Source organism: Crocodylus siamensis, chromosome 1 (genome assembly GCF_052110815.1).
Source record: "Crocodylus siamensis isolate JL-2025a chromosome 1, ASM5211081v1, whole genome shotgun sequence".
NCBI classification, from domain to species: Eukaryota; Metazoa; Chordata; order Crocodylia; family Crocodylidae; genus Crocodylus; species Crocodylus siamensis.
Genome location: NC_143395.1, coordinates 156,958,261 through 156,981,147, shown reverse-complemented (window position 1 = coordinate 156,981,147; position 22,887 = coordinate 156,958,261). Strand labels below are relative to the sequence as shown.

At 45.7% G+C, this 22,887-nt stretch overlaps 1 protein-coding gene across 5 annotated transcripts in view; it reads left to right on the top strand.

Annotated features, from left to right (window-relative positions):
- Window positions 1-22,887, top strand: part of KIF6 (kinesin family member 6) — a 421,087-nt gene that overhangs the window by 294,723 nt on the left and 103,477 nt on the right. For all 5 annotated transcript variants that reach the window (XR_016442273.1, XM_090046733.1, XM_090046752.1 and 2 more), the window contains one exon: window positions 5,490-5,545. Coding sequence is in view for 4 of the 5 variants with exons in the window: in XM_090046733.1 (XP_089902859.1) it covers window positions 5,490-5,545 (56 nt within the window). In the remaining variant the exon portion in view is untranslated. The remainder of the gene's footprint in view (window positions 1-5,489; window positions 5,546-22,887) is intronic.

The window sequence follows — 22,887 nt, the reverse complement described above, 5'->3', positions numbered from 1 at the left end:
TTTGCTAAAAATAAAATTTGAAAAAATGCAAAGGTTGCTTTTTTTAAAATTGTATCAGTGAGAGTCCCTAGTTTTTATGGCATGGGAATCTAAGCTACACTGGGTGTGTTTACACAAAACACTTGAAGCGCAGTAGACTTATTCTACTGCATATTAGCATGTCATGGTAAATGTCATGCTAATGTGCAGTAGAATTAGTCTACTGCACATTAGTATCATGTAAAAAACTTGCACTGGCACTACTGTGCAGTAGTGCTACTTAGGGCGCATTAAGTTAGTACCTGTTAGTACCTCTTATTACAGGTACTAAACTTAACGCACCATAATTGCGGCATATTAATACATGTGTAGATGTCCCCATTAAGTATTAGTTTCCTGCCCCATAACAATCTGAGTTATTAGTCCAGTGAGAAACAAAGTTTAGTCTCTAGTCTCAAAAAGCTTTAACTGGCCTTGGGGAACACAATGCAGTTGGTCTCATGAGACTCTGAGGTAGAAGGAGCACTTTCTTGAAGACAAGCTTGTAATGGGCACAAAACAGTTGCTATTCATTTCTGTCCTCTGAAATAAAAATTGCAGTTGACAGTTGCCACTGCCTATGTACATATGTACATGACCACATCAAAGCACAGTTCTGGGCCCTTGACTTCAGATTTGACCTCCATAGAGTTTAATGATCTCTCTGTCTGCCAATGCAATGAAGAAAGGATGTACTTCTCTTAGCAGTGTTTCTTTGGAAAGAAGAAAAATTCTAAATCTTATTTTCAGATGAAATATACTGGTAAATATTCTTGCCATGAAAGCTCTTGCAATCTAGTTGTATATGCTCCAACAACATTTCTACATTTAGCTCCCATGCATATTTTCAATAGTGCAAGTTTGTTCTAACTGGCAGGTCTAATGTAATGCCAGTTTTAGTTTCTTTATCTCCTTTTCTTAATAATTCCACTGTATTTTCTTCCTTATAGTCAATATACCAATCAGCCAACATGGTTGTTTGTTTTTCCTTTTCTTTTCTTTTCACAAGGTTTTCTTAATATTCCCTAATATTATTACATATAATATATTACATTCACTTGTAGTTTACCTCTGTTTAGGTCAGCAATTACAACAGGGTGAATTTAACTCATGGTAATAGTCTGCAGTTATCCATAATGGAATCTAGCTACACCGCCTAACAATCTGTGAGGCATGAATGCTACTCTCAGGGCTCATCTACACACCACCCTACAGCAATGTTGTTACTGTGCCCTGCTTTAGTACTTCCTTTTGGAAAAGCTAAAGCACAATGCAGTAACCACCTGTACTGCACTGCGCACATGGCACAGTTAGTTTTAGCTGCTGCTTCACTGTAGCAGCATGCTAAAATGGGGGAGTGTGCTGCTATGGCAAAGTTGCTGCCAGTCACATGTAGACTCATGTGATTGCTACATTGCCATAGCACGTTGTACAGCAATGTAGTGCATCGCTACAGCGATATCGGGTGACGTGTAGACACTCCCTCAGTGCATTTGTTTTGTTGTTTGATAAATAAAAGGAGATTTACATTTTGCAATTTTTGATTTTTGGATAAATAATATTTGCATTTTAAGAGTGAAACAGTTGCCCCAATGAAATCAGTGGCCACATTTCTACTGACTTCAATACAACAAATTTCACCTTGAGTTTTACCTATTTGAGCAACTAGACTCCAAGTCTCAGCAACAATAGATATCGTAAAGGAACTGTATGTTCATGAGGGATGCATGGGAATTTCTTACAGATGGCATTAATACAGTGGCATAACTGACCAGTATCCATAAACATCCTCTACAGAACACCCTGCTGGTTTGTTTCTTTTAGAAAGTCACAAATTACCTTTCTTTCCTTAGCCTAATAAACATATTCATTTTGTGTTTATTCAGTGAAAAGGAATTCTGCCTGAGTCCTGACTGGAGTGGTTCACAAAGTGACTTAATGTGTGGCAGTACCGAACATAGGTACCTGTTGCATGCTTCACTCCAGAAATGGAATTCATGAATTCAGGCTAGGAACCCAAGTTCCGTATGTGGAGAATGGGAAGAGTGAGGCACCTAGCGACTGAGATGTATAGCACCCAGCATACTGATTGGGTGGGACTCTAAAAGCAGACAATAGAAAATACTGAAGAGAACAGTGTGTCTGAAATCCTGCCTCTCTCCTTAGGTGCCTCTGTAAGACTGGGATTCACGTCCCAAAACCCCTTCTTATTATTGCCTTAAATAGATTTCTCTACAATTAGATAGGAGAATTTCATCCTTTTAAAACACTAATTCCCAGTTGAAATTCTTGATTGGTTTGGCTTACACAAATGTTTGGGCAGCACCTGGAATTTCTTTGAATACTTATATTTGCATATGAAGATGAGAACCTGTGAACCACGGGACTCTTTAGCCTAGAAAAGCGCAGGCTCAGGGGTGATCTGATGGCCACCTATAAGTTTATCAGGGGTGACCACCAGGATCTGGGGGAATGTCTGTTCACCAGAGTGCCCCAAGGGATGATGAGGTCGAACGGTCACAAACTCCTGCAAGACCGTTTCAGGCTGGACATAAGGAAGAATTTCTTTACTGTCCGAGCCCCCAAGGTCTGGAACAGTCTGCCATCAGAGGTGGCTCAAGCACCTACATTGAACACCTTCAAGAGTAAATTGGATGCTTATCTTGCTGGGATCCTATGACCCCAGCTGACTTCCTGCCCTTTGGGCAGGGGGCTGGACTCGATGATCTCCCGAGGTCCCTTCCAGCCCTAATGTCTATGAAATCTATGAACGAAGTGTATTAGTAATTTACTTATGAATCAGAGCCATATTATTTGAATTAGGTGACCTGTCACACATTCTAGTCATAGTGAATAAGGTTTGCAAATTTTTTAAACAAGGAAGTTCACCAGACCAACGGGAAAACCATGCAAGGTAGAGTAGAGGATGAGCACAGTAGAAATAATCATCTTTTTACTATTGCCGTAGAATTGGTGTATAAGCAGTTAATAAAATTAGAAGTATACAAGTCAGCAGGCCAGGATGATCTTCATCTGAGAGTCCTAAAGGAGCTGGCCGAAGCCATTGTGGAAACCCTGCCAAAACTCTTCCACAACTTGTGGTGCTCTGGAGAAGTCCCTGAGGACTGGAAGAGGGCCAGTGTTGTGCCCATCCACAAGAAGGGCAGGAGGGAAGACCTGGGTGACAATAGGCCAGTCAACCTAACTTCCATCGTAAGGAAAATCCTAGAAAAGTTCATCAAGGAGTCTATCTGCAATAAGCTTGCAGAAGGTAAGATTCTGAATGACAGCCAGCATGGCTTCATCACAGGCAGGTCTTGCCTTATGAAACCTCATCTTTTATGACCAGGTAACTTGTCACCTGAACACAAGACAGCAGGTTGCCATTGTATACCTAGACTTCCAAAAGGCCTTTGATCTAGTATCGCGCAATGACCTTTTGAGAAAATTGGAGGATTGTGGGCTTAACTCTGAGACAGTCGGGTATGTGAGAAACAGGCTGCAGGACAGGACCCAGAGAGTCAGAGTGAATGGATCTGTGTCATCCTGGTGAGAAGTGGGATGCAGGGGTTGGTGCTTGGTCCAGTACTTTTCAACATCTTTATTAACGAATTGGATATGGGGATGAAGAGCTCACTGGCCAAGTCTGTGGACAACACCAACTTATGGGGAAGTGTAGTTACACTTGAAGATAGGTTACAGTTACAGGTAGACATGGACAGGCTAGCAAGTTGGGCGGATTGGAATCTGATAAAGTTCAATGTCAAGAAATGTAAAGTGCTCCACCTCGGGACAAGCAACCCCCCAACACACCTACAGGCTTGGTGGCACCAAAATGACTAGCACCATGAATGAAAGGGACCTGAGGATAATAATAGACCACAGTATGAATATGACCTGGTAGTGCAATGCTGTAGTCAGTAAGCCAAGTAATAATTTGGCATGCATCAATCAATGCATCTCCAGTAAAACCAAGGAGGTGATACTTCTGCTCTACTCCGCGTTGGTGAGACCACAGCTGGAGTACTGCATCCAGTTCTGGGCACTACACTTTAACAAAGACACAGACCAGGTTGAGAGAGTCCAAAGAAGAGCCACCCATATGATCAGAGTCTTACACAGCAAGCTATATGAGGAAAGGTTGAGGGATCTGGGACTGTTCCGCCTGAGGAAAAGAAGGCTGAGAGGGAACCTGGTAGCAGCTTACCGCTACACTAGGGGAGTACATCACGGGCTCCGTGAGCAACTGTTCACCAGGGCATCCGAGGGGAAAACCTGGAGTAATGGCCACAAACTCTAGGAAGATCAATTCAGGCTCAACATTAGGAAAAACTTTTTCACAGCTAGGGTGTCCAGACTGTGGAATAAGCTCCCTTCAGAGGTGGTGCAATCGCCTACTCTGGAAACCTTCAAAAGGAGACTTGACAGTCACCTTGCTGGGGTCACCTGACCCCCAGTTAGCTCTCCTGCTTGGTAAAGGGGGCTGGGCCCAATGATATTCCGTGGTCCCTTCCATACTTACAATCTTTGAATCTATGAATTTTCAGACTGCTCAAAGTCTGAATTTTGTTCATCTAAACTACTCAGGGAATGTTTACAAATAGAACAAACAGGAAACTGAAATTTCCGTTCTGTGGAAAAATGACATTTTTGACTTTCCAAAATAGAAAAAAAAATCCTGACATTTTAAAATTGCATATGAAAAAAAAATTTCCAAACCATCGAATGCTATGTTTAGTTAAAGTAAAGCATGTTTTGTTTCAACTTTCCTATTATATTAAAATAGTGTATGGAATTAAAATTAATGCAGTGGTTTTCAACTAATTGGCCTGTGGGCCAGATCTGGCCTGCAGAGCCATGGCATCCAGCACGCAGAGCTCATTATTGATCCGAAATCATGTGGCAGCGAGCAGTGGTAGCATTAATTGCCACTTCTGTGCTGCCAAATTTCCAGACCTGTGGAAAGACATGGCCCTGTGTGCTAGATTGCACTAGCTTGTGGTCAGCCAGATTCAGTGTGCAGGATTGCACTCAAGGACTGATCCCATGTGCCAAACCCACAAGGGATTCAGCCCACAGAATAATCCTGCACCATTTATTTGGCCTGCAGGGCTAGAAGGTTGGCTACCACTGAATTAATGTAATGCCAAAGTCTAAATGAATGTAAAGAATAAGTAAAGTTGGTGGGGAGGTTGCATTGTTTGTAATAAAAACATAATGTCTGTAATAAAAACACATTGTTGAAATTGGTATGTTTTCACACAATATTTTGATTTCATCAGAATTGCCTTCCTTATTAAAAACAATTTTGTTGCAAGTAGAACTGATTTAAAAACATTCAAATGACAAATGTTCACAATAACCAGCATGTGTTTGCAAACAGAAAGCAATCTGTATTCATTCAGTAATTTATTATTAACAAATAGCTGTACTAATAGGAACTTTGAGTGACTTCACCTGTCATTTTGTAGGTTTGCTGAAGCAAAATCCCTCGGAGAAAAAGTAAATGAAGTAAGAAATAAAATAAGTAAGTGGACTTCTTTTAATTTCCTTATGTGTATATAGAATTAGTATGAATTCAGAATGATCTGGGGAGCTGAAACACAATGTAAGTAACTTTTAGATGAGTTTTCGACCTATCATCAATGAATGTGATAATTTTAAGTAGCAACTTTGATTATTAAAAATTCCATAATTGGAAATCCTAGGTTCCTGTTGGACAGATTGTGTAATTTGCAGATTATGATCATGGTTATGATGGACATCACTTATCTTAAAGAAGAATTTAGTCATCTTTACAGGCTGTTAGCATTTAAGATTCAGAATTTCATGAAGAACAAATCCAAATGTATGTGTAGTTTAGATTGTAGGCTCTCTGATGATGGATTGTATTTACCTGTTTATTTATACCAGTGGTGCTGAAACTGCAGCCCACATGCTAGATCTGGCCTTTAGAGTTGTGTCCTCCTACTTGCAGGGCTCCCATTGGGTCCAGAAATGTGATGGTTGGGAGCATGGCTTTATCACAGGCATTTAGCAAGGCATTTGAAATTGAGTAAGGAAAATGATAATGGCAATGGTAGGCTTTTACCAAAAAGTAAAGGCAATCATCCTAAAAGCCAATAGGAGTGCAGAATGACACAATGTGGTATTGTCAGAAATATACCTGTCCTTTATTTCCTTTATGCTATTACACCAGATAGGATCAAATCCTACCTTCCTTTTTTACGTGTTTACTAGAACTGTAAGGAATGTGTGGAATATATATATTTTTAGGGAAAGTATGTTTTGAATCCCCTTACCTCAGTCCCTCGAAAAATCATACAGCAGATCCTCAAGGAATCCATTTCTAAGTACTGGGAGGAGAAAAAGGTGGTTAGAATAGCATGGATTCATCAGGGGCAAGTAATGCCTGACCAGCCTGATTGCCTTCTATGATAAAATGACTAGCTTTGTGAATGTGGAAAGGCAGGTGGATGTGGTTTACTTTGATTTTAGCAAGGCTTTTGATACAGTCTCCCACAACACTCTCACAGGAAAGCTAAGGAAGTATGGGCTGGATGAATAGAAAGCTGACTGAAGCATTGGGTTCAGAGAGTAGTAATCAATGGCTTGATGTCTAGTTGGCAGCCAGTATCAAGTGGAGTGCCACAATGGCTGGTCCTGGGGGCAGTTTTGTTCAATGTCTTCATCAATGGCCTGGAAGATGGCACAGAGAGCACCTTCAGCAAGTTTGCAGATGACACCACAATGGAGGGAATAGTAGATACACTGGAGGGTAGGGCTAAGATTCAAAGTGACAGACAAATTGGAGGATTGGGCCAAAAGGAATCTCGTGAGGTTCAACAAGGACAAGTGCAAAGTCCTGTACTTAGGAAGGAACAATCCCATGCACCAATACAGACTGGGGGCTGACTGGCTGGGCAGCAGCTCTGCAGAAAAGGACCTGGGGGTTAAAGTGGATAATAAGCAGAATATGAGCCATCAGTGTGCCCTTTTTGCCTAGAAGGCTAATGGCATACTGGGCTACATTGGTAGGTGTGTTGCCAGTAGGTCAAGGGAAGTGATTATTTCCCTCTATTCAGCACTGGTGAGGCCACATCTGGAATACTGTGTTCAGTTTTGGGCCCCCCACTTCAGAAAGGATGTGGACAAATTGGAGACAGTCCAGCAGAGGGCAACAAAAATGGTGTGGGGGCTGGGGGACATGACTTATGAGGAAAGACTGAGGGAACTGGGCTTATTTATTCCAGAGAAGAAGAGATTGAGAGGTGACTTAATAGCAGCCTTCAACTACCTGAAGGGGAGTTTGAAAGAGGATGGAGCTAGATTATTCTCAGTGGTGGCAGATGACAGAACAAGAAGCAATGATTTAAAGTTGCAGCAACGGAGGTTTAGATTATTTATTAGAAGAATTTTCTCACTAGGAAGGTAGTAAAACACTGGAACAAGTTACCAAGAGAGGTGATGGAAGCTCCATCCTGGGAGGTTTTCAGAAGGTGGCTAGACAAAGCTTTGGCTGGGGTGATCTAGTTGGGGATGGTTCTGCTTTGAGCACCTCCTAAGGTCCTTTTCAACCCTAACTTTCTATGATTCTGTGACTCAGTTTTATATTGTGACCTACTAGGCATGAAAGCATTAACTTCCTCTCAAGGACAGCAGAATAAAAGACAAGTGTTGGTGTCATAGGCATGTCTGAATGTAAATGACCTATCAACCTAGGATTGGAGTTACCTTAGCAGTACACTGAAAGATAACCAGGTGTTAACTTTCAATACTTAGCAGATGCAAAATATGTACAAACAACATTATGAGTGCTTGAAACAAAGAACCCAGGTGTCAGGACACTGCACGTTAAAAACTCTGCTGCTCAGTGTGGAAAGATATGTCCTAGTTTTTCAGGGGCAGAGAGAAAGATAATGCTGCCAGCATGGACGAGCCTAAAAGCCTTCTTTTTCCACTCCAGACTAAGGACCCTAAAAAGAGTGTCCTGTATAACTGTAAACATCTGTTTGCATAGCTTCTAAAGATGCTAATTCTTAAACAGGGGTTCAAGGTCTTTTGCACTTGCTGACAGAGCTGTGGCAAAAAACAAGACTGGTAAAGCCAGGGCTTGTTTTCTGAGTAGTGGAGGTGTCAAGTTTCCTGTTGCAAAGAGAGGAGGCCTTAGGGCTTAGCAGAAAAACAGGGCCTGTTCCCCTAGATACTTGTCTGAGGACCAAGTTCTTCTTATGGCTCCGTGACAAATACTGTATTTACTCAAATATAAGATGAGGTTTTTATTCCCTCACTCAGCATGGGGGAGAGCTCCTCATCTTATATTCACATACAAGGAGAGCTCATTAAATACATGGTCTGTCTTTGAACTGCTGCCAAAAGCAGCATGTGCTCAGTAATGGAAACTATGAAGCTGATTAAATGCAGCCAACACTAAGCATAACTATAAAACACATGGTCCATTGGGCGAACATACGATGAGAACCTTTTATCTTTTTTTTTTTCTTTTCTTGGTGTGGCCCTTAAAAAAAATACAAAACAGCCAGATGTTCCCTCCACAGTGAACTGCCACCAGGCTGGCACCAGAAAGGATCAGAGTCAGCCTGGACACCCTCCCCTTAGTGCTACATTTGATCTTAGCCAAAAGGCTGACCTTTTTCTTTTTTTTCCTTTTTTTTTTTTAAGGAAAATTGTTCGTGTCCCAAGTCAAATCAGTTCCAAATCCATGTGAGTCATTCAAGAACCATATGTGGCCCTGCTACCAGCAACCATCCTCCCTCCCTACCTGGGACTTCAGATACTTCCAAATCCTTTGGTGGGCATCCTGTGAGCAGGCCCAATCCCAGGGGTTTTGGGGTTCAGGTGCCCCCAAGTTTCACTTGCCCTCAGCCATATGGCCATGAGAGCCGGCTAGGGAGGAGTCTCCCATTTTCATAAAATCGATGTATAGCCAAGATCTTCCCACTGGAAGTGAAAGTGGGAGACTAACTCTGCATTACCTCAGCCAGAGTACTACCCCTTACCATATTCATGGTTTTCCCCAACCAGTAAGAAAACCACCTTAGTGGTCATGGTATTTCCCTTGACCCCAAGGCTAGGTTAGGGCAGCCTATCATAATAAGATTATATGTATAGTACTGCCCATTTAGCTCAGTCCCCCTCACCACTGACTCTCAAGTCATGGTGAGCCACTACATTGCATATATTTCAACTTCCTCTTCGCTCCCACGGCTGAGCTGCACATTTCTATCCCATTTCCAATTATTCCTGCTTCTTCACCAGCCTTAAATGCCTGGCAACCATCACCAAACAGGTCCCTAAACACCCAGAATCCCTCTGTCACTCCCTCTCTAAGCCTGGTGCTTATGATTAGTGTGGTCCTACCCTCGATGACATAGAGCTGGGACAGGTTGCCCTGTGTTTCATCTATATGTAAATTTTTGGAGGATCCCAGGACTCATAACAAAAACACCTAGTTCCAGTTGTCTGTGGGGGGCTAATTAACACATGGATCTTGGTGGAGGTATCTAGATTCACATACTGAGCAGTGTTGAGCTATGGGATCACCATGGCTTAAAATGCTTTTGACTCTGCTGGTGCCCAGCCCACTGAACTATACTGTAAGTCATGAGCCTTTTTGACTTTGGACTAATTTGCATTGTGCGCACATCTACACATGCACTTTACTGCACGTTAGACTAATCTAATGTGCAGTAAATTATAACCATCTATATGTGCGCAGCAACTGCTGTGCAGTAGATTAATGTGAAGCAGAGTTTGCTATTACCAATGGATACAGATACTATCCAATGGTGCTTTATATTAATGCACCTGAACACACTTGTAGATGCTAACATAGGAGAAAATTGCTCCTGCTCATCCCATGCAGCATAGGGCCACAACTGCTGCTCAGTTTATCCCTGAGTTCTTGGCTGGGTGGGGGAGGAGCTGCCCCCAGCTCCAGGGGCAGCCCCAAGCAGTGGGGAGCCCAGGGCTGGGTCGGCAGGGCAGGGCAGTAACATCCCTGTGTCCTGGGCTGGCAGTGGAGAGCTGTGGCCCCTGCTCTATGCCTCTGCGGGGCTTGGCCTCATGGTACCCTGAGTGCCTTGGAGCATTGCAGCAGGGGAAGGTTGTGTTAGGTGGGGAGTGGGTTGCAGGTGACCAGTGCAAAGCAGGGCAAAGTTTGCCTGACTTTCCTTGCTTGAACCCCAGGTACTAGACAGCCACAGCTGGCAGAGGGATGCCTCTGCCTGTGGCCAGCTGTTTCTCTCACTCTGCACCTCTAGGTGATATGGGGTCCCTGGCACAGAGTGTGTCCCACAGCTGGAAGAGAAGAGAGGGGCGGTAGGGAAGGCAAGAGGATCCTGGGGAGGCATGGCTGATGAAGGGAGTCACAGCTCCTGAAAGGCTGAGCCAGGGGATGCATCCCCATGCAATAGAGCTGGCTTTGGGGGGGATGCACCCCATGCAGTGGAGCCACCTGGGGTGAGGGGCACAGGCCAAGGGAGTTCACCCTGCTTTCCCCCACAGCTAGAGACACCCTAACCCATGTGCAACGTGGTAGCAGCCAGCACCTGTGGAGCACACATCTTGGGGCACCTCTAGCTGCAGGAGAAAGTGGGGTGTGCACCCCCCAGCCTGCATCTCTCCCAGGTGGCTCCATTGCATAGGGTGCATCACCCCCCCGCAAGATGGCTCTGTGACATGGGGTGCATCCCCCAAAGTTGGCTCTTTTGCATAGGGATGCGTTCTCTGCCCGAGACTGTCTGGAACCGGGATCACCTTCACTAGCTGCACTTCCCCTGGGATTCTCCTGCCTTCCTCACCTCCCCTCCCTCCTCATCCAGCTACAGGACAAGCTGTACCCTCCAGCAGGGACCCCTAGCCCCCTTGAGTGCAGAATGGAGGAAACAGCTGGCCAGAGGCAAAGGCAGACCCTGACAGCTGATGCTGCCCTGGCTCCTGGGGATCAAGCAAGGAAAGCCAGGCAGATTTCACCCTCCCTTTGCACTGGCTGCCTGCAACCCACTCTCTCCCTAACACCTCCTTCCCCTGCCATGCTCCTCCAAGGCACCTGAGGCGGCATGAGAGCAAGGCCCCCAGAGGCACAGAGCAGGGGGCATGTTCCCTGCTGCCAGCCTGGTTTACTGGGCTGCTTGGACCTGAGCTCCCCACCACTCAGAGCTGCTCCCAGAGCCAGGCACAGCTCCTCCCCCACACCCCAGAGCTTGGAGCTGACCTCCCGTGCCTCCTGCCAGCCCAGAAATGCCCTTAGTTTCCCCTGCCAGCCCAGGGCTGGCACCTGGAGGAACTTGGAGCTGCCTTTGGCTGTTTAAAAATGTTCCTCCTGTGCTCAAGCAGTTTAAAAATGTTCCTACCTGTATTCAAGCATTTTCCAAACAGGTAAAATGCATCAGTTCTGGATAAACTAAGTCTATGGGAACCCACAGTAATTTACTACAGGCATGCTTATTTCAAGGTCAGTGTTTTCAAATTTGCTTCTCATTTCCACGAGCTCAGGGAGAGCAGAGTTTGACAGTAAGGGAGAAAGGGGGGAAGGGCCTGATGAGGGAAGAAGTTGGGTGGGGATGAGGACAAGGGAGCCACCCCAAATCTATTTTTCTTGCTGTAGTAGTGGGAAGAGGGAAATTCAAGGCAAACCTCCAATAATTATATGCTACACCTGAAAACGACAACAATTTAATACATTTTCTATATATAGAACCTAATTATTGGGGGGTCATCTTATAGTCAAGGTCTTCTTATATTCGAGTAATACAGAGTAGTACATATGGGGCAAAAGGAAGGTACTGGGTAACGTGGGGCCCCTGCAAGACATGCTAGGAATATTGGTCATCACACCAGACGACAAAGCTCACCTATTTAACGACTTCTTTGCCTCCATTTTCCTGAGCAGGGACCAAATCAGCTCCCTACCGGGCCCCCCTCAGGCCCCAGAGGAGGCGCACCTAGGCCAAGGGTCAGGGAGGATCTAGTCAGGGAACTTCTGGAGGGACTGGATGTATTCAAATCAGCTGGTCCGAATGATCTCCACCCCAGAGTGCTGAGGGGATTAGCAGAGGTCATTGCAGGACCCCTGGCACCGCTGTACGAGCACTCGTGGTGCTCTGGTGTGGTGCCAGAGGACTGGAAGGGGGCCGGTGTGGTTCCCATCTTCAAAAAAGGGAGGAAGGAGGACCTGGGGAACTATAGACCAGTTAGTCTTACCTCAATCCTGGGCAAGCTTTTTGAGACAATTATCCTGGCCCATGTGCACAAGGGGCCAGGAGGGGAGATTATGTTTAGGGGCAACCAACACGGGTTCATTAGAGGCAGGTCCTGTCAGACCAAACTGTTGGCCTTCTATGACCAAGTCACCAAATCCTTAGATGCAGGGGTAGCAGTGGACATAGTCTTTCTGGACTTTTGGAAGGCCTTTGACACTGTCTCTCACCCCGTTCACATTAAGAAACTGGGGGGCTGTGGTGTCGACACTTGCACAGTCAAGTGGGTCACCAACTGGCTGGAGGGCCGCACCCAGAGAGTGGTGGTGGACGGGTCATTTTCGACCTGGGGGGATGTGGGCAGTGGGGTCCCCCAAGGCTCAGTCCTCGGGCCCGCACTGTTCAACATCTTCATCAGTGACTTGGATGAGGGGGTAAATAGCAGCCTGTTCAAATCTGCTGATGACACTAAGATGTGGGGGGATGTGGGCACGCTAGAAGGACGGAATAGGCTACAATCGGACCTAGACAGGTTACAGGGGTGGGCGGGCAAGAACAGGATGGGCTTCAACACTGACAAGTGCAAGGTGCTGCACCTGGGAAAGAAGAACCAGCACCATACCTACAGGCTGGGGAACTCCCTTCTCGGCAGCGCAGAGGCAGAAAAAGATCTTGGACCCATCATTGATGCCAAGATGAACATGGGCCAGCAGTGTGGGGATGCAGTCAGGAAGGCCAACCTCACCTTGTCATGCATCCGCAGATGCATCTCAGGAGAGGGTCCAGAGAAGGGCCACTCACATGATCAGTGGGTAGCAGGGCAGGCCCTGCGAGGAGAGGCTGCAGGACCTGAACCTGTTCAGCCTCCACAAGAGAAGGCCGAGGCGGGATCTGGTGGCCTGTTACAAACTAGTCAGAGGGGACCAGCAGGCATTGGGGGAGTCCCTGTTCCCCCAAGCACTACCAGGAGTGACTAGAAATAAGGGTTACAAGCTGGCAGAGGGTAAATTCAGATTAGACATCAAGAGGCGCTACTTCACGGTCAGGGTGGCTAGGATCTGGAAACAACTTCCAAGCAAAGTGGTGCAGGCTCCTGCCCTGGGGGTCTTTAAGACAAGGCTAGACAAACACCTTGCTGGTGTCGTTTGACCCCAGTACTCGTTCCTGCCATGGCAGGGGGTCGGACTTGATGATCTGCTCAGGTCCCTTCCGACCCTACCAACTATGAAACTATGAAATATTTCTTCACTGTGTGGGAAACCCTACTGATTCCAAGGTGCTACCTAAGATGTACAAACATAGCGGCACCTGGATCATATTCGGTATCTCTACATGTATGATTAATGCACATGAATAAACTCCAGAGCCTATTGCTCTTGAGTTTATTTGTCACAGCACGTGGAGCTGAGTCAGAGCAGCCCTGTGCTGGCAGGCTGACCTGCTCAGACTGGGCTCCATGTGCTGTGGAGCAGCTAACTAGGGCTTCAGCACAGGGGTTGCCTGCCAGCTAGCCCCACACTGAAGCACCTGTGCCCCAGCCAGCCGGGGCAGCATCTGTATGTGTGCTGCTACACATGAAAAAAACTCTGGAGTAGGGTAGGACTTGTATTTAAAAGTCCCAGCCTACTGCAGAGTTTATTAGTTTTGTGTGCCCTAATAGGGGTGCACATGTATATGCTGAGACATTAATTAGGCAACCGCACAGGAAATCTCCTGTGTCATTGCACCCAATGAATAGTAATCAAATGGTATGAGTACACAGTTGAAACTCCAGTTTGAAGGTGGACAAGTATTTCTATACACTTTTGGACCTGTGTTCTTCCACTGCTCCATAGCACTGGCTTCTAATCAACTCACAGCTGGAGTTCAAAGTATCAACTTTAATTTGTAAAAATGAAATGGTTTTGGCCCAGGTCACCCGATGGATTACTTTCTCCCTAGGAACTAAAATAATAGAGATGAATAATAATATGCTGCCAGAGTTGAAACCAGCCTGAGCTCCTTTAATAGAAATGGAAAAGTTCTGCTGACAGGTCTGCTCTGTAGGAAGGGTTCTGAGTTTTGGAACTTGTTCCCCATTTGGTCTGAGTGCCTAGTAATGTTAAACTTCTGGGCATGCTGCGAAGCTCCTCAGTTTTCTCTCTTCTCTAAGGTTGTCAGGCAGGATTGGACTGAAGAAAATCTATTTATGATTTCTTCTATGTTATTATTTGTAATATGAGTCGTCACTCAGGATGGGCCTCTATAATTACAGCTCAGAAATTGAAAGAAAAGAATACATATAAAAGAATCAGGGCCTTGTTACACATTGATTTTAGGCAGCTCAGAAAGCTTTTAACCCCTGGATTGTCCATACATTAAGACATGTATATTTGTTTTAAGCACCCCTTAAGCATATTAAAGTTATAACACTCTGGAGCAGGTTTATCCCTGAGCCATGTTACCCAGCTCATGTTCCACAAATGTGTGGCCACTCCTCAGAGATAAGCTGCCAAAGTTTCAGTCCTCCAGCATCCCAGGATGCAGTGTCCCCTCCCTACACCCTTCTGTGTTGTGTGGACATCTCCCATCTGTACCTCCTAGTCGAGCCCTTGCTCGCAAGCCTCTAGTGGCAAGTCACAGCTGTGCAGGTCAGGGACAGTCAGAGAAGGTTTTTAGGCTGAAGGGGTAAGGACCTTGTTACCCGTTACACTGGGAGCCATGCAAACATTGAGCAGTGTCAGTGCTAGCTCGAGTTTGGAGCAGTCCTATATTCAAACCTGCAGGGGCCTGAAGAACTGAAAGGTAAAAATCCAGATCCCACCCCACTTTCTGAACTCCCCTAACTCCAACCCCATCCTCTGGGGATGCACCCTCCCACCTCTGGCTTGCTTGCAGCTACCTGTACTGTCTGTCCCAGGGGAGCAGTCAGGAAAAGTTAACCTGCTTGCTTGGTCACTGCCCCCACTGCTGGTTTGCTGCTCTTCTCTGGCCTGAGCCCACCCAGAAAACAGCAGTGGTGGTGGTGGCCAGGCAGGCTAATTAACCCTTCCATGCCTGCTATCCCAGGACAGACAATGTAGGCAGCCACAAATAAGCGTGGGGGAAGGGAAGGGAGAGTAGCGAGCAGAGATCTGGGATGCTGGAGAGGGTTGGGTGGAGGGGGCAGTGTGCCTGACCTGGGCCAGCAAGGGATGAGTGATGGATGGTGTATTTACACTAAAGTGTAGACTACAGTGGCTGCACCATAGTGTGACACAAACTGGGAAAACAGATCAGAGTTTTTCCAGAAAAGCACAGGCTCAGGGGTGATCTAGTGGCCACCTATAAGTTTATCGGGGTGCTCACCAGGAACTGGAGGAATGTCTGTTCACCAGAGCGCCCCAAGGGATGACAAGATCGAATGGTCACAAACTCCTCCATGACTATTTCAGGCTGGACATAAGGAAGAACTTCTTTACTGTCTGAGCCCCCAAGGTCTGGAATAGCCTGCTGCCAGAGGTGGTTCAAGCACGTACTTTGAATACCTTCAAGAGACATTTGGATGTTTATCTTGCTGACTTCCTGCCCCTGGTGCAGGGGGCTGGATTTGATGATCTTCCAAGGTCCCTTCCAGCCCTAATGTCTTTGAAAAATGAGGTAATCCTGCCGTGGAGTCGTGCAACTTGGAGCCACCAAACAAGTGCTTAAAACTAGTTTCAGGTATTAATGTGCCGACAGTCCAGGTGCTAAAAATGCCAGGAGCTGCCCAAAATTACTGTGCCATATGGCCTGAAGTTCTCTGAACTCAGACTCGCACTAACACCAATTAGCATTTGATAAGTTTAAAGTGCAATGTGTAACAGGACTTTTGGTTCCCTTGAGCAGCCTGTCTGAAGGCTTCTGAGAAAGTTGTGCTGTCACAGTTCAGGCCGTAGGATAGTGGGCACCAGCCTGGTTGGCAGTTATGCCACAAATTAGCCCTGCATCTTCCCTGAGTGCCACTCCAGTCTGCTTGGTGTGCTGCTCTGCTTTCTACTTCCTGCCCTACCTGTCACTGGACTGTCTGCCCTGTCCCCCATCAGCCATGTGCCACATGCAGAGGTTGCCAGTGCCATTGTGGCATGGGTGCCACAGGTTTGCCACCCCTGGCATAGGAGATCCGGGCCCCAGAAAAGCAGCACAAGATTCACTGAGATTGTACAGTGTACCTGTGGTAAGCCAGCCTGCCAGATTGCAGTTATTCACTTTGCATGATACGTGTACAGTGGTAGGATTACTGAGGGCTTATGTTTGGGTGTTTGTTGTCTTACTACCTGGAGCCAGGTTGTGGAAGTATTCTTTGCTCACCAGCACATTTAATCAAAGCTCTTTCATCTTCACATTCATCTTGGGAGAAATTAGTTTTTCCTTTTCTAGTCTAACTGGCAGTTTTCTAGCCATGTATGTGGCACTTTTGCTACTAACACAGTTTATGATTCTGTTTCCCCTGCATCTGTAGACATGTAAACAAACATATAGACAGAGCATGCATGGTAGGCCATTATATTGGCTGGGCAACTGTGTGGTTACTCAGTTATTATGGGTGTGTCCGTGCATCCAAGTCACAAAAACATAGCTAGCCAGAGACTGATGGCTAGTGGACAAGAGTGGAGGAGAAAGGCAGCTCTCACAATGTAACCCAGATAGCTGAGTTGTTAAGGCACAAGTTCAGGAAATAGGAAAACCAAACTATAAACCCCACTGCTGAGAGGGGGACTTGAAAGTATATTTCTCTGATTTCTCAGCTTGGTTCTCTAACCACCACACCACAAATTAGGCATTAGCTAGCTGGTTTTTTGAAGCTGCTCCCCTGGGCAGGCAAAAGAGGGAGATATATCAGGCCAGGAAGAAGAGCTTAATGAGATGGACATATTAGTTTGGGTACAGAACTAGACCCTTGTTCCTCATAAGACAGAAGCTTCTCCACTGTGGTGCTCCCCATAATTGTATCCAGTTACTATGAAATGTAAACGGCAGTGGTTCAGCTTCAAAAGGAATGCTGAAAAGAGAATTGGATAGTGCCTGTGCTGTAACACAATAGTTTGAGCATTGTGTTAGGAAGTCAGAAATGAGTGCTTGAACTTCCGGTTGGAGAGAAGACCCTAGAACCAATGTCGTGAGCTTCCTAGGTAAGTACTGTATCCCAGTTATGGGTCTTAAACATGGGAGTATTGTCCTCCCCCAGGCTTTTTCTGAGACTTACTCTCAGATGTGTGCATATAGCCTACTGTGTATACTCAGTCTGCATGCATTCATTTACATGTTCATAAAGCAGAGATAGTAGAATGGCAAACCGTAAGTGGCAAAAACAATACTTCTGCAGCTACAGAACTGACATTTTATGTCCAAAGGGAAATAGAAGTCTGTTCCTTGCTGCTGTTTGCTCCAGCCAGACAAGCTGTGGATACAGTGCTGCGGTAAAGCCTTTTTATCATAGAATCATAGAAGTAGAGTCGAAAGGGACCTTGTAGATCTTCAAGTCCAACCCCCTGCATGGGCAGCAGAAAAAACTGGGTTCAAATGACTCCAGCCAGGTAGTCATCAAGCCTCCTCTTAAAGACCCCCAGGGTAGGAGCCAGCACCACTTCCCTTGGAAGTTGGTTCCAGATCCTAGCCGCCCTGACTGTGAAGTAGTTCTTATGGATGTCTAATCTGAACCTACTCTCCAACAACTTGTGGCCGTTATTCCTTGTTATGCCAGGGGGCGCTAGGGGAAACAAGGTCTCTCTCAAACCCTTCTGGTCCCCCCTAGTGAGGTTATAGACTGTCACCAGGTCCCCCCTCAGCCTTCTCTTGTGAAGGCTGAACAGGTTCAGGTCCCGCAGTTTCTCATTATAGGGTCTGTCCTGTTGTCCCCGGATCATGTGGGTGGCCCTCCTCTGGACCCTCTCCATGTTGTCCACATCCCTCCTGAAGCAGGGCACACAGAACTGGACACAGTACTCCAGCTGTGGCCTGACCAGTGTTGCATAGAGGGGGAGGATCGCCTCCTTGTCCGTGCTAGAGATGCACCTGTGGACACATGACAAGGTGCGGTTAGCCCTGCCAACTGTGACCTCGCATTGTCGGCCCATGTTCATCTTGGAGGCAATAATGACTCCAAGATCCCTTTCTACTTCTGTGCTTTCAAGAAGGGCATTTCCCATCTTATAAGTGTGCTGCTGGTTACCACTGCCCAAGTGCAGCACCTGCACTTTTCAGTGTTGAAGTGTATCCTGTTTCTGCTAGCTCACCCTGTAACCTATCCAGGTCTTGCTGCAGTCTTTCCCTCCCTACTAGCGTGCTTGCCTCACCCCAAATTTTGGTATCATCAGCGAATTTAAACAGAGTGCCTTTCACCCCGTTGTCCAAATCGCTGATAAAGAGATTGAACAGTGCGGGCCCAAGAACCGAGCCCTGGGGGACTCCGCTGCCCACTTCTGCCCAGGTTGAATATGACCCATCCACCACCACCCTCTGAATGCGACCCCTCAGCCAATCTGCAGTCCGTCTGACTGTGTAGGCATCAATGCCACAGTCGCCCAATTTTTTAATGAGGATGGGGTGGGAGACTGTGAAAGGCCTTGCTGAAGTCCAGAAAGACTACATCCACAGCAACACCTGCATCCAAGGCTTTTGTGACCTGATCATAAAAGGCAATCAGGTTGGTCTGACATGACCTGTCCCTAATGAAACCGTGCTGGTTGCCCTTGAGCATCATCTCTGAGGCCGGCCCATCGCAGATGTGCTCCATGATGATCTTCTCAAAGAGTTTCCCGAGGATGGAGGTAAGACTGACAGGCCTGTAGTTGCCTGGGTCCTCCCTCCTCCCTTTTTTAAAGATGGGGACCATGTTGGCTATCTTCCAATCATCCGGCACCTGGCCCGAGCACCATGAGCACTCGTAAAGCTGTGCCAAGGGCCCTGCAATAACCCCTGCTAGCTCCCTCAACACCGTGGGGTAGAGAGCATCTGGACCCACTGATTTGAACACGTCCAGCCCCTCCAGAAGCTCTCTAACCTGGTCCTCCCCAACCTGAGGTCTGGAGGCATTCCCCTCGAGTCCGATCACAACTGTTCTGTTATTGCAGGATCTGGTCAAGAATCTGGAAAATGGGTAGATAGTGGCTTTGTCTTTCCTTCAGAAGGTGATGATAGTGGTAGTAGTGAGAATGGCTCAGAAGTATAAGCACCTGATGATTGTTATTATGACTATGCATTTGCTACATATAGACCAGTGTTTCTGGTGCAAAGTAAGCAGTACAGATTAGTGGGATTAAATCATCATGAGGACCCAAGATAACCAGGAATGAATATTGAAAGTCTGTGTGAGGAAGGACAGTTGTGCCTGGAGCTATGTAAAGAGTTTACCTTAACCTTCCAGCACCAGGATACACAAATGACGGTGGCCATACCAATCCAAAACATAAATAGTGCCTTCCTGCAGCTAGCTATCCTAGACTGCTATAGGGCCATGCTGAACCAATCTGGTAAGTCAAATGTTGGTACTTTAGTAATAGGGTCATGTAAGACACTTCACTGTTGGGTGGTGAACATAACCGGTGTCTCAAAAATAATACCTGGCTTTTGGAGATTGGGCTTTCCATTATGTTTGCAAAGGTCATTAATGGTGCTCATTGCTTCTGCTTTGCCTATCAAAAGCATCACAGCTGCAAAGGTTATAGCTAAATTATTATGCAGGCTTTGTTCAACCACAAAAGCACGTTCATGAACACAAAAAGTGAGATGTAAAGCTTATGATGCCAAGGTTCTGAAGATATTTGGGGTTTATCTATGTAGACAAGCAACGGAGACCATATTTCTGTCAAATGACACAATTATCAATGAAGGTGTTTTTTTTCCACTGTTATTTTAAGGGGCCCTGCTTAGGCTCTCCTGCCATAACTCATAAAATTGTACCTCAGTCTAAAAGGACCTGTCAAAAGGAGTTTTAATTGCACTCTTAGCAGCCATAGGATGATGATAGAGTATGCATTTGCCAGGCTTAGGGCAGGATGGTGCTGCCTACAGCACTGTTTGGTTGACAGCATAGCCAATAATGTTCATACTATTGGGGTATTCTACATCCTGTATAACATCTGCAAATCTAAATGTGAACTGTTTTGGTTGGAGTGGACTCAAAATACTGCAGTTTTGTAGACCTAATATAGGCAGTCAGAAAGTACACCTGTCATCACTGGGATGGGGCCCAAACAAGCAAGGGAAATCAGCAATGTCTTGTTTACCCACAACTTTTCATTAGAAGGTGATGTAGACGTAGAGCCATAATACTCTGAACTGCTATAGTACACATAACATTTACTTGCTCATGAATATTGTATTTTTAGGCTTTTTTTGTGGGCCAGACACTATTTTTGCTATCACTTACTTGGGTATAATTGGATTTTATTGTTACAGTTTGCTTAGTTACCTGGGAACTGCGCCAATTTTGCTGCTACTTATTTTTATATGAGCATTGCTTTTTATTCACAAATGCTTATTCACTTTTATTGTGGTCAAACAATGTATTTGGTACTGCATTTACATGGATTTATATTTTATATATTCATTAAAGAATTTGTATACAACTTTATAGTACTAAAGTGCATACATGCCAATATAGACATAGTACAACAAGAACAGTTGACTAATGGAAAGATTATTTGAATAGTTCTTTATTAAGGATAAAGAAGTATTAAAATAACAAACAAGAGCAAACCTTTATATAGTGCAACACTAATCTCACTGGTATTTAAACTGAATGATGGGTGAGGTCCCAAATGACTGGAAAAGGGCAAATACAGTTTCCAGCTTTAAAAAAAGGAAGAAGGAAGGTCTGGGAAATTATAGACCATTGAGTCTGACCCCAAGAACTGGAAAGATCTTAGAGCAGGTCCTCAAGGAATTTATGTTGAAACACCCAAAGGAGAACAAAGTTATCAGGAACAGCCAGCATGGAGTAACCAAGAACAAGCCATACCTCACCAACAAGATTTCCTTCTATGATAAGGTTACAGGCTCTGGGGAAGTGGGGGAGGGCTTTTCACACTGTCTCCCATGCCATTCTCATTAATTAACTCAGCAGATACAGGCTAGACAAAAAGTACTGTAAGGTGGATCATCTTACTGAATGAGTAGTCATCAAAGGCTTAACATCTTCATTAATAATTTGGACAATGGTATTGAGTGCATGCTTAGCAAATTTGTGGATATCTGCAAATCCATCTAACTTGGTGTCAATCCAGAGGGTAAGGCTAGGATCCAGAATGACCTGGGTAGACTGGAGAAGTGGTCTGCAATCAATCATGAAATTCAACAAGGACAAGTGCAAAGTCCTGCACTTGAGACAAAATAATTGTGTGTACATACGCAGATTGGGCTAGGCTGCAGAACTACAGAGAAGGACCTGGGTTTACAGGAGACCATAAGCTGAATATGGGCCAACAGTGTGCTTGTAACAGCCCTCGAGCTGTGGCCCTTGCAGAGAGGGACTTGGCATGCTCTCCCAATCACCTGGGAGCCTGTGATCTCACCTGCCATACCTTGTTCTTCAAATGGTTACAGGCCCTCGGAACAGCTGAGGAGGGGGGAGCCCAATATTGGCTCGCCCACACTGTAGCCTTCCTGGTTCTGACTTGCCTACAGAGCCTACCTGCTTGTGGCTTCTCACTTACTGACTGGTATTTGTAGAACTCCCACCCCTAGGCTGCTTCCTCCCTTGCTGCTTAGCTCCAGTGGCCAATGCCTCTTACACACCAAGGAGGCGGTATGGCCTTCCTCTGGGCTGGCAACCTTAAAGTTACATACATAATAGGGGTAGGGATCCCTATTACAGTGCTCTTGTTGCAGAAAAAGACAACAGCATCTGGGGTTTTATTTAACAGGAGTGTCTCTTGAATATTAAAGGAAATGACTCTTCTGTTCTGTTTGGCACTGGTGAGGCCTCCATAAAACTGGAGTTCTATGTCCAGTTTTGGGCCCTATGTTTCATGAAAGATGTGGAGAGATTGAAAACAGTCTAGCAGAGAGCAATAAAAATAATTGGAGGCCTGGGAAACACAACTTGTTGAAAGGCTGAAAGAACTAGGGTTATTTAGTTTGGAGAAGAGAAGCGTGAAGGTCAATTTGATAACAGTCTTCTAATACCTGAAGGGCAATTAGAAAGAGGGTGGAGATTAGACTATTCTCTGAAGCTGCGGGGACAGGAATAGGAGCAATGGCCTCAAGTTGCAGCAGAGGAACTTTAGGTTGGGACTAGGAGGAACTTTCTGACTGTGGGGGTGATGAGTCATTTTAAAAGAGAAGTTATGGACTCTCAATCCCTGGAAATTTTCAAGAGCAGGTTAGATAGACACTTATCTGGGATAGTTTAGTCAGGAACAACCCTGCCTTGAGCAGGGAGCTGGACTAGATGACCTTAAGAGGTCCCTTCAAGCCTTACTTTCCTTTGATCCTGTGTGCCTTTTCTAGAACACATTGTAAGTTGTTTGTAGCTTTAAATGCATGGACTTTAGCTAGATATATTGAGTGGCACATTGACCATCTGACTCCAGAGTTCTCCAATGGCTGCATTGTTTGCTCATGTAGCATGATAAAGACCAGTGTTGTTGCTAGACTAAGGGTTGGAGCTAGGGCTACTATCTGACTAGCTGGGAGCAGCAAATGTGGC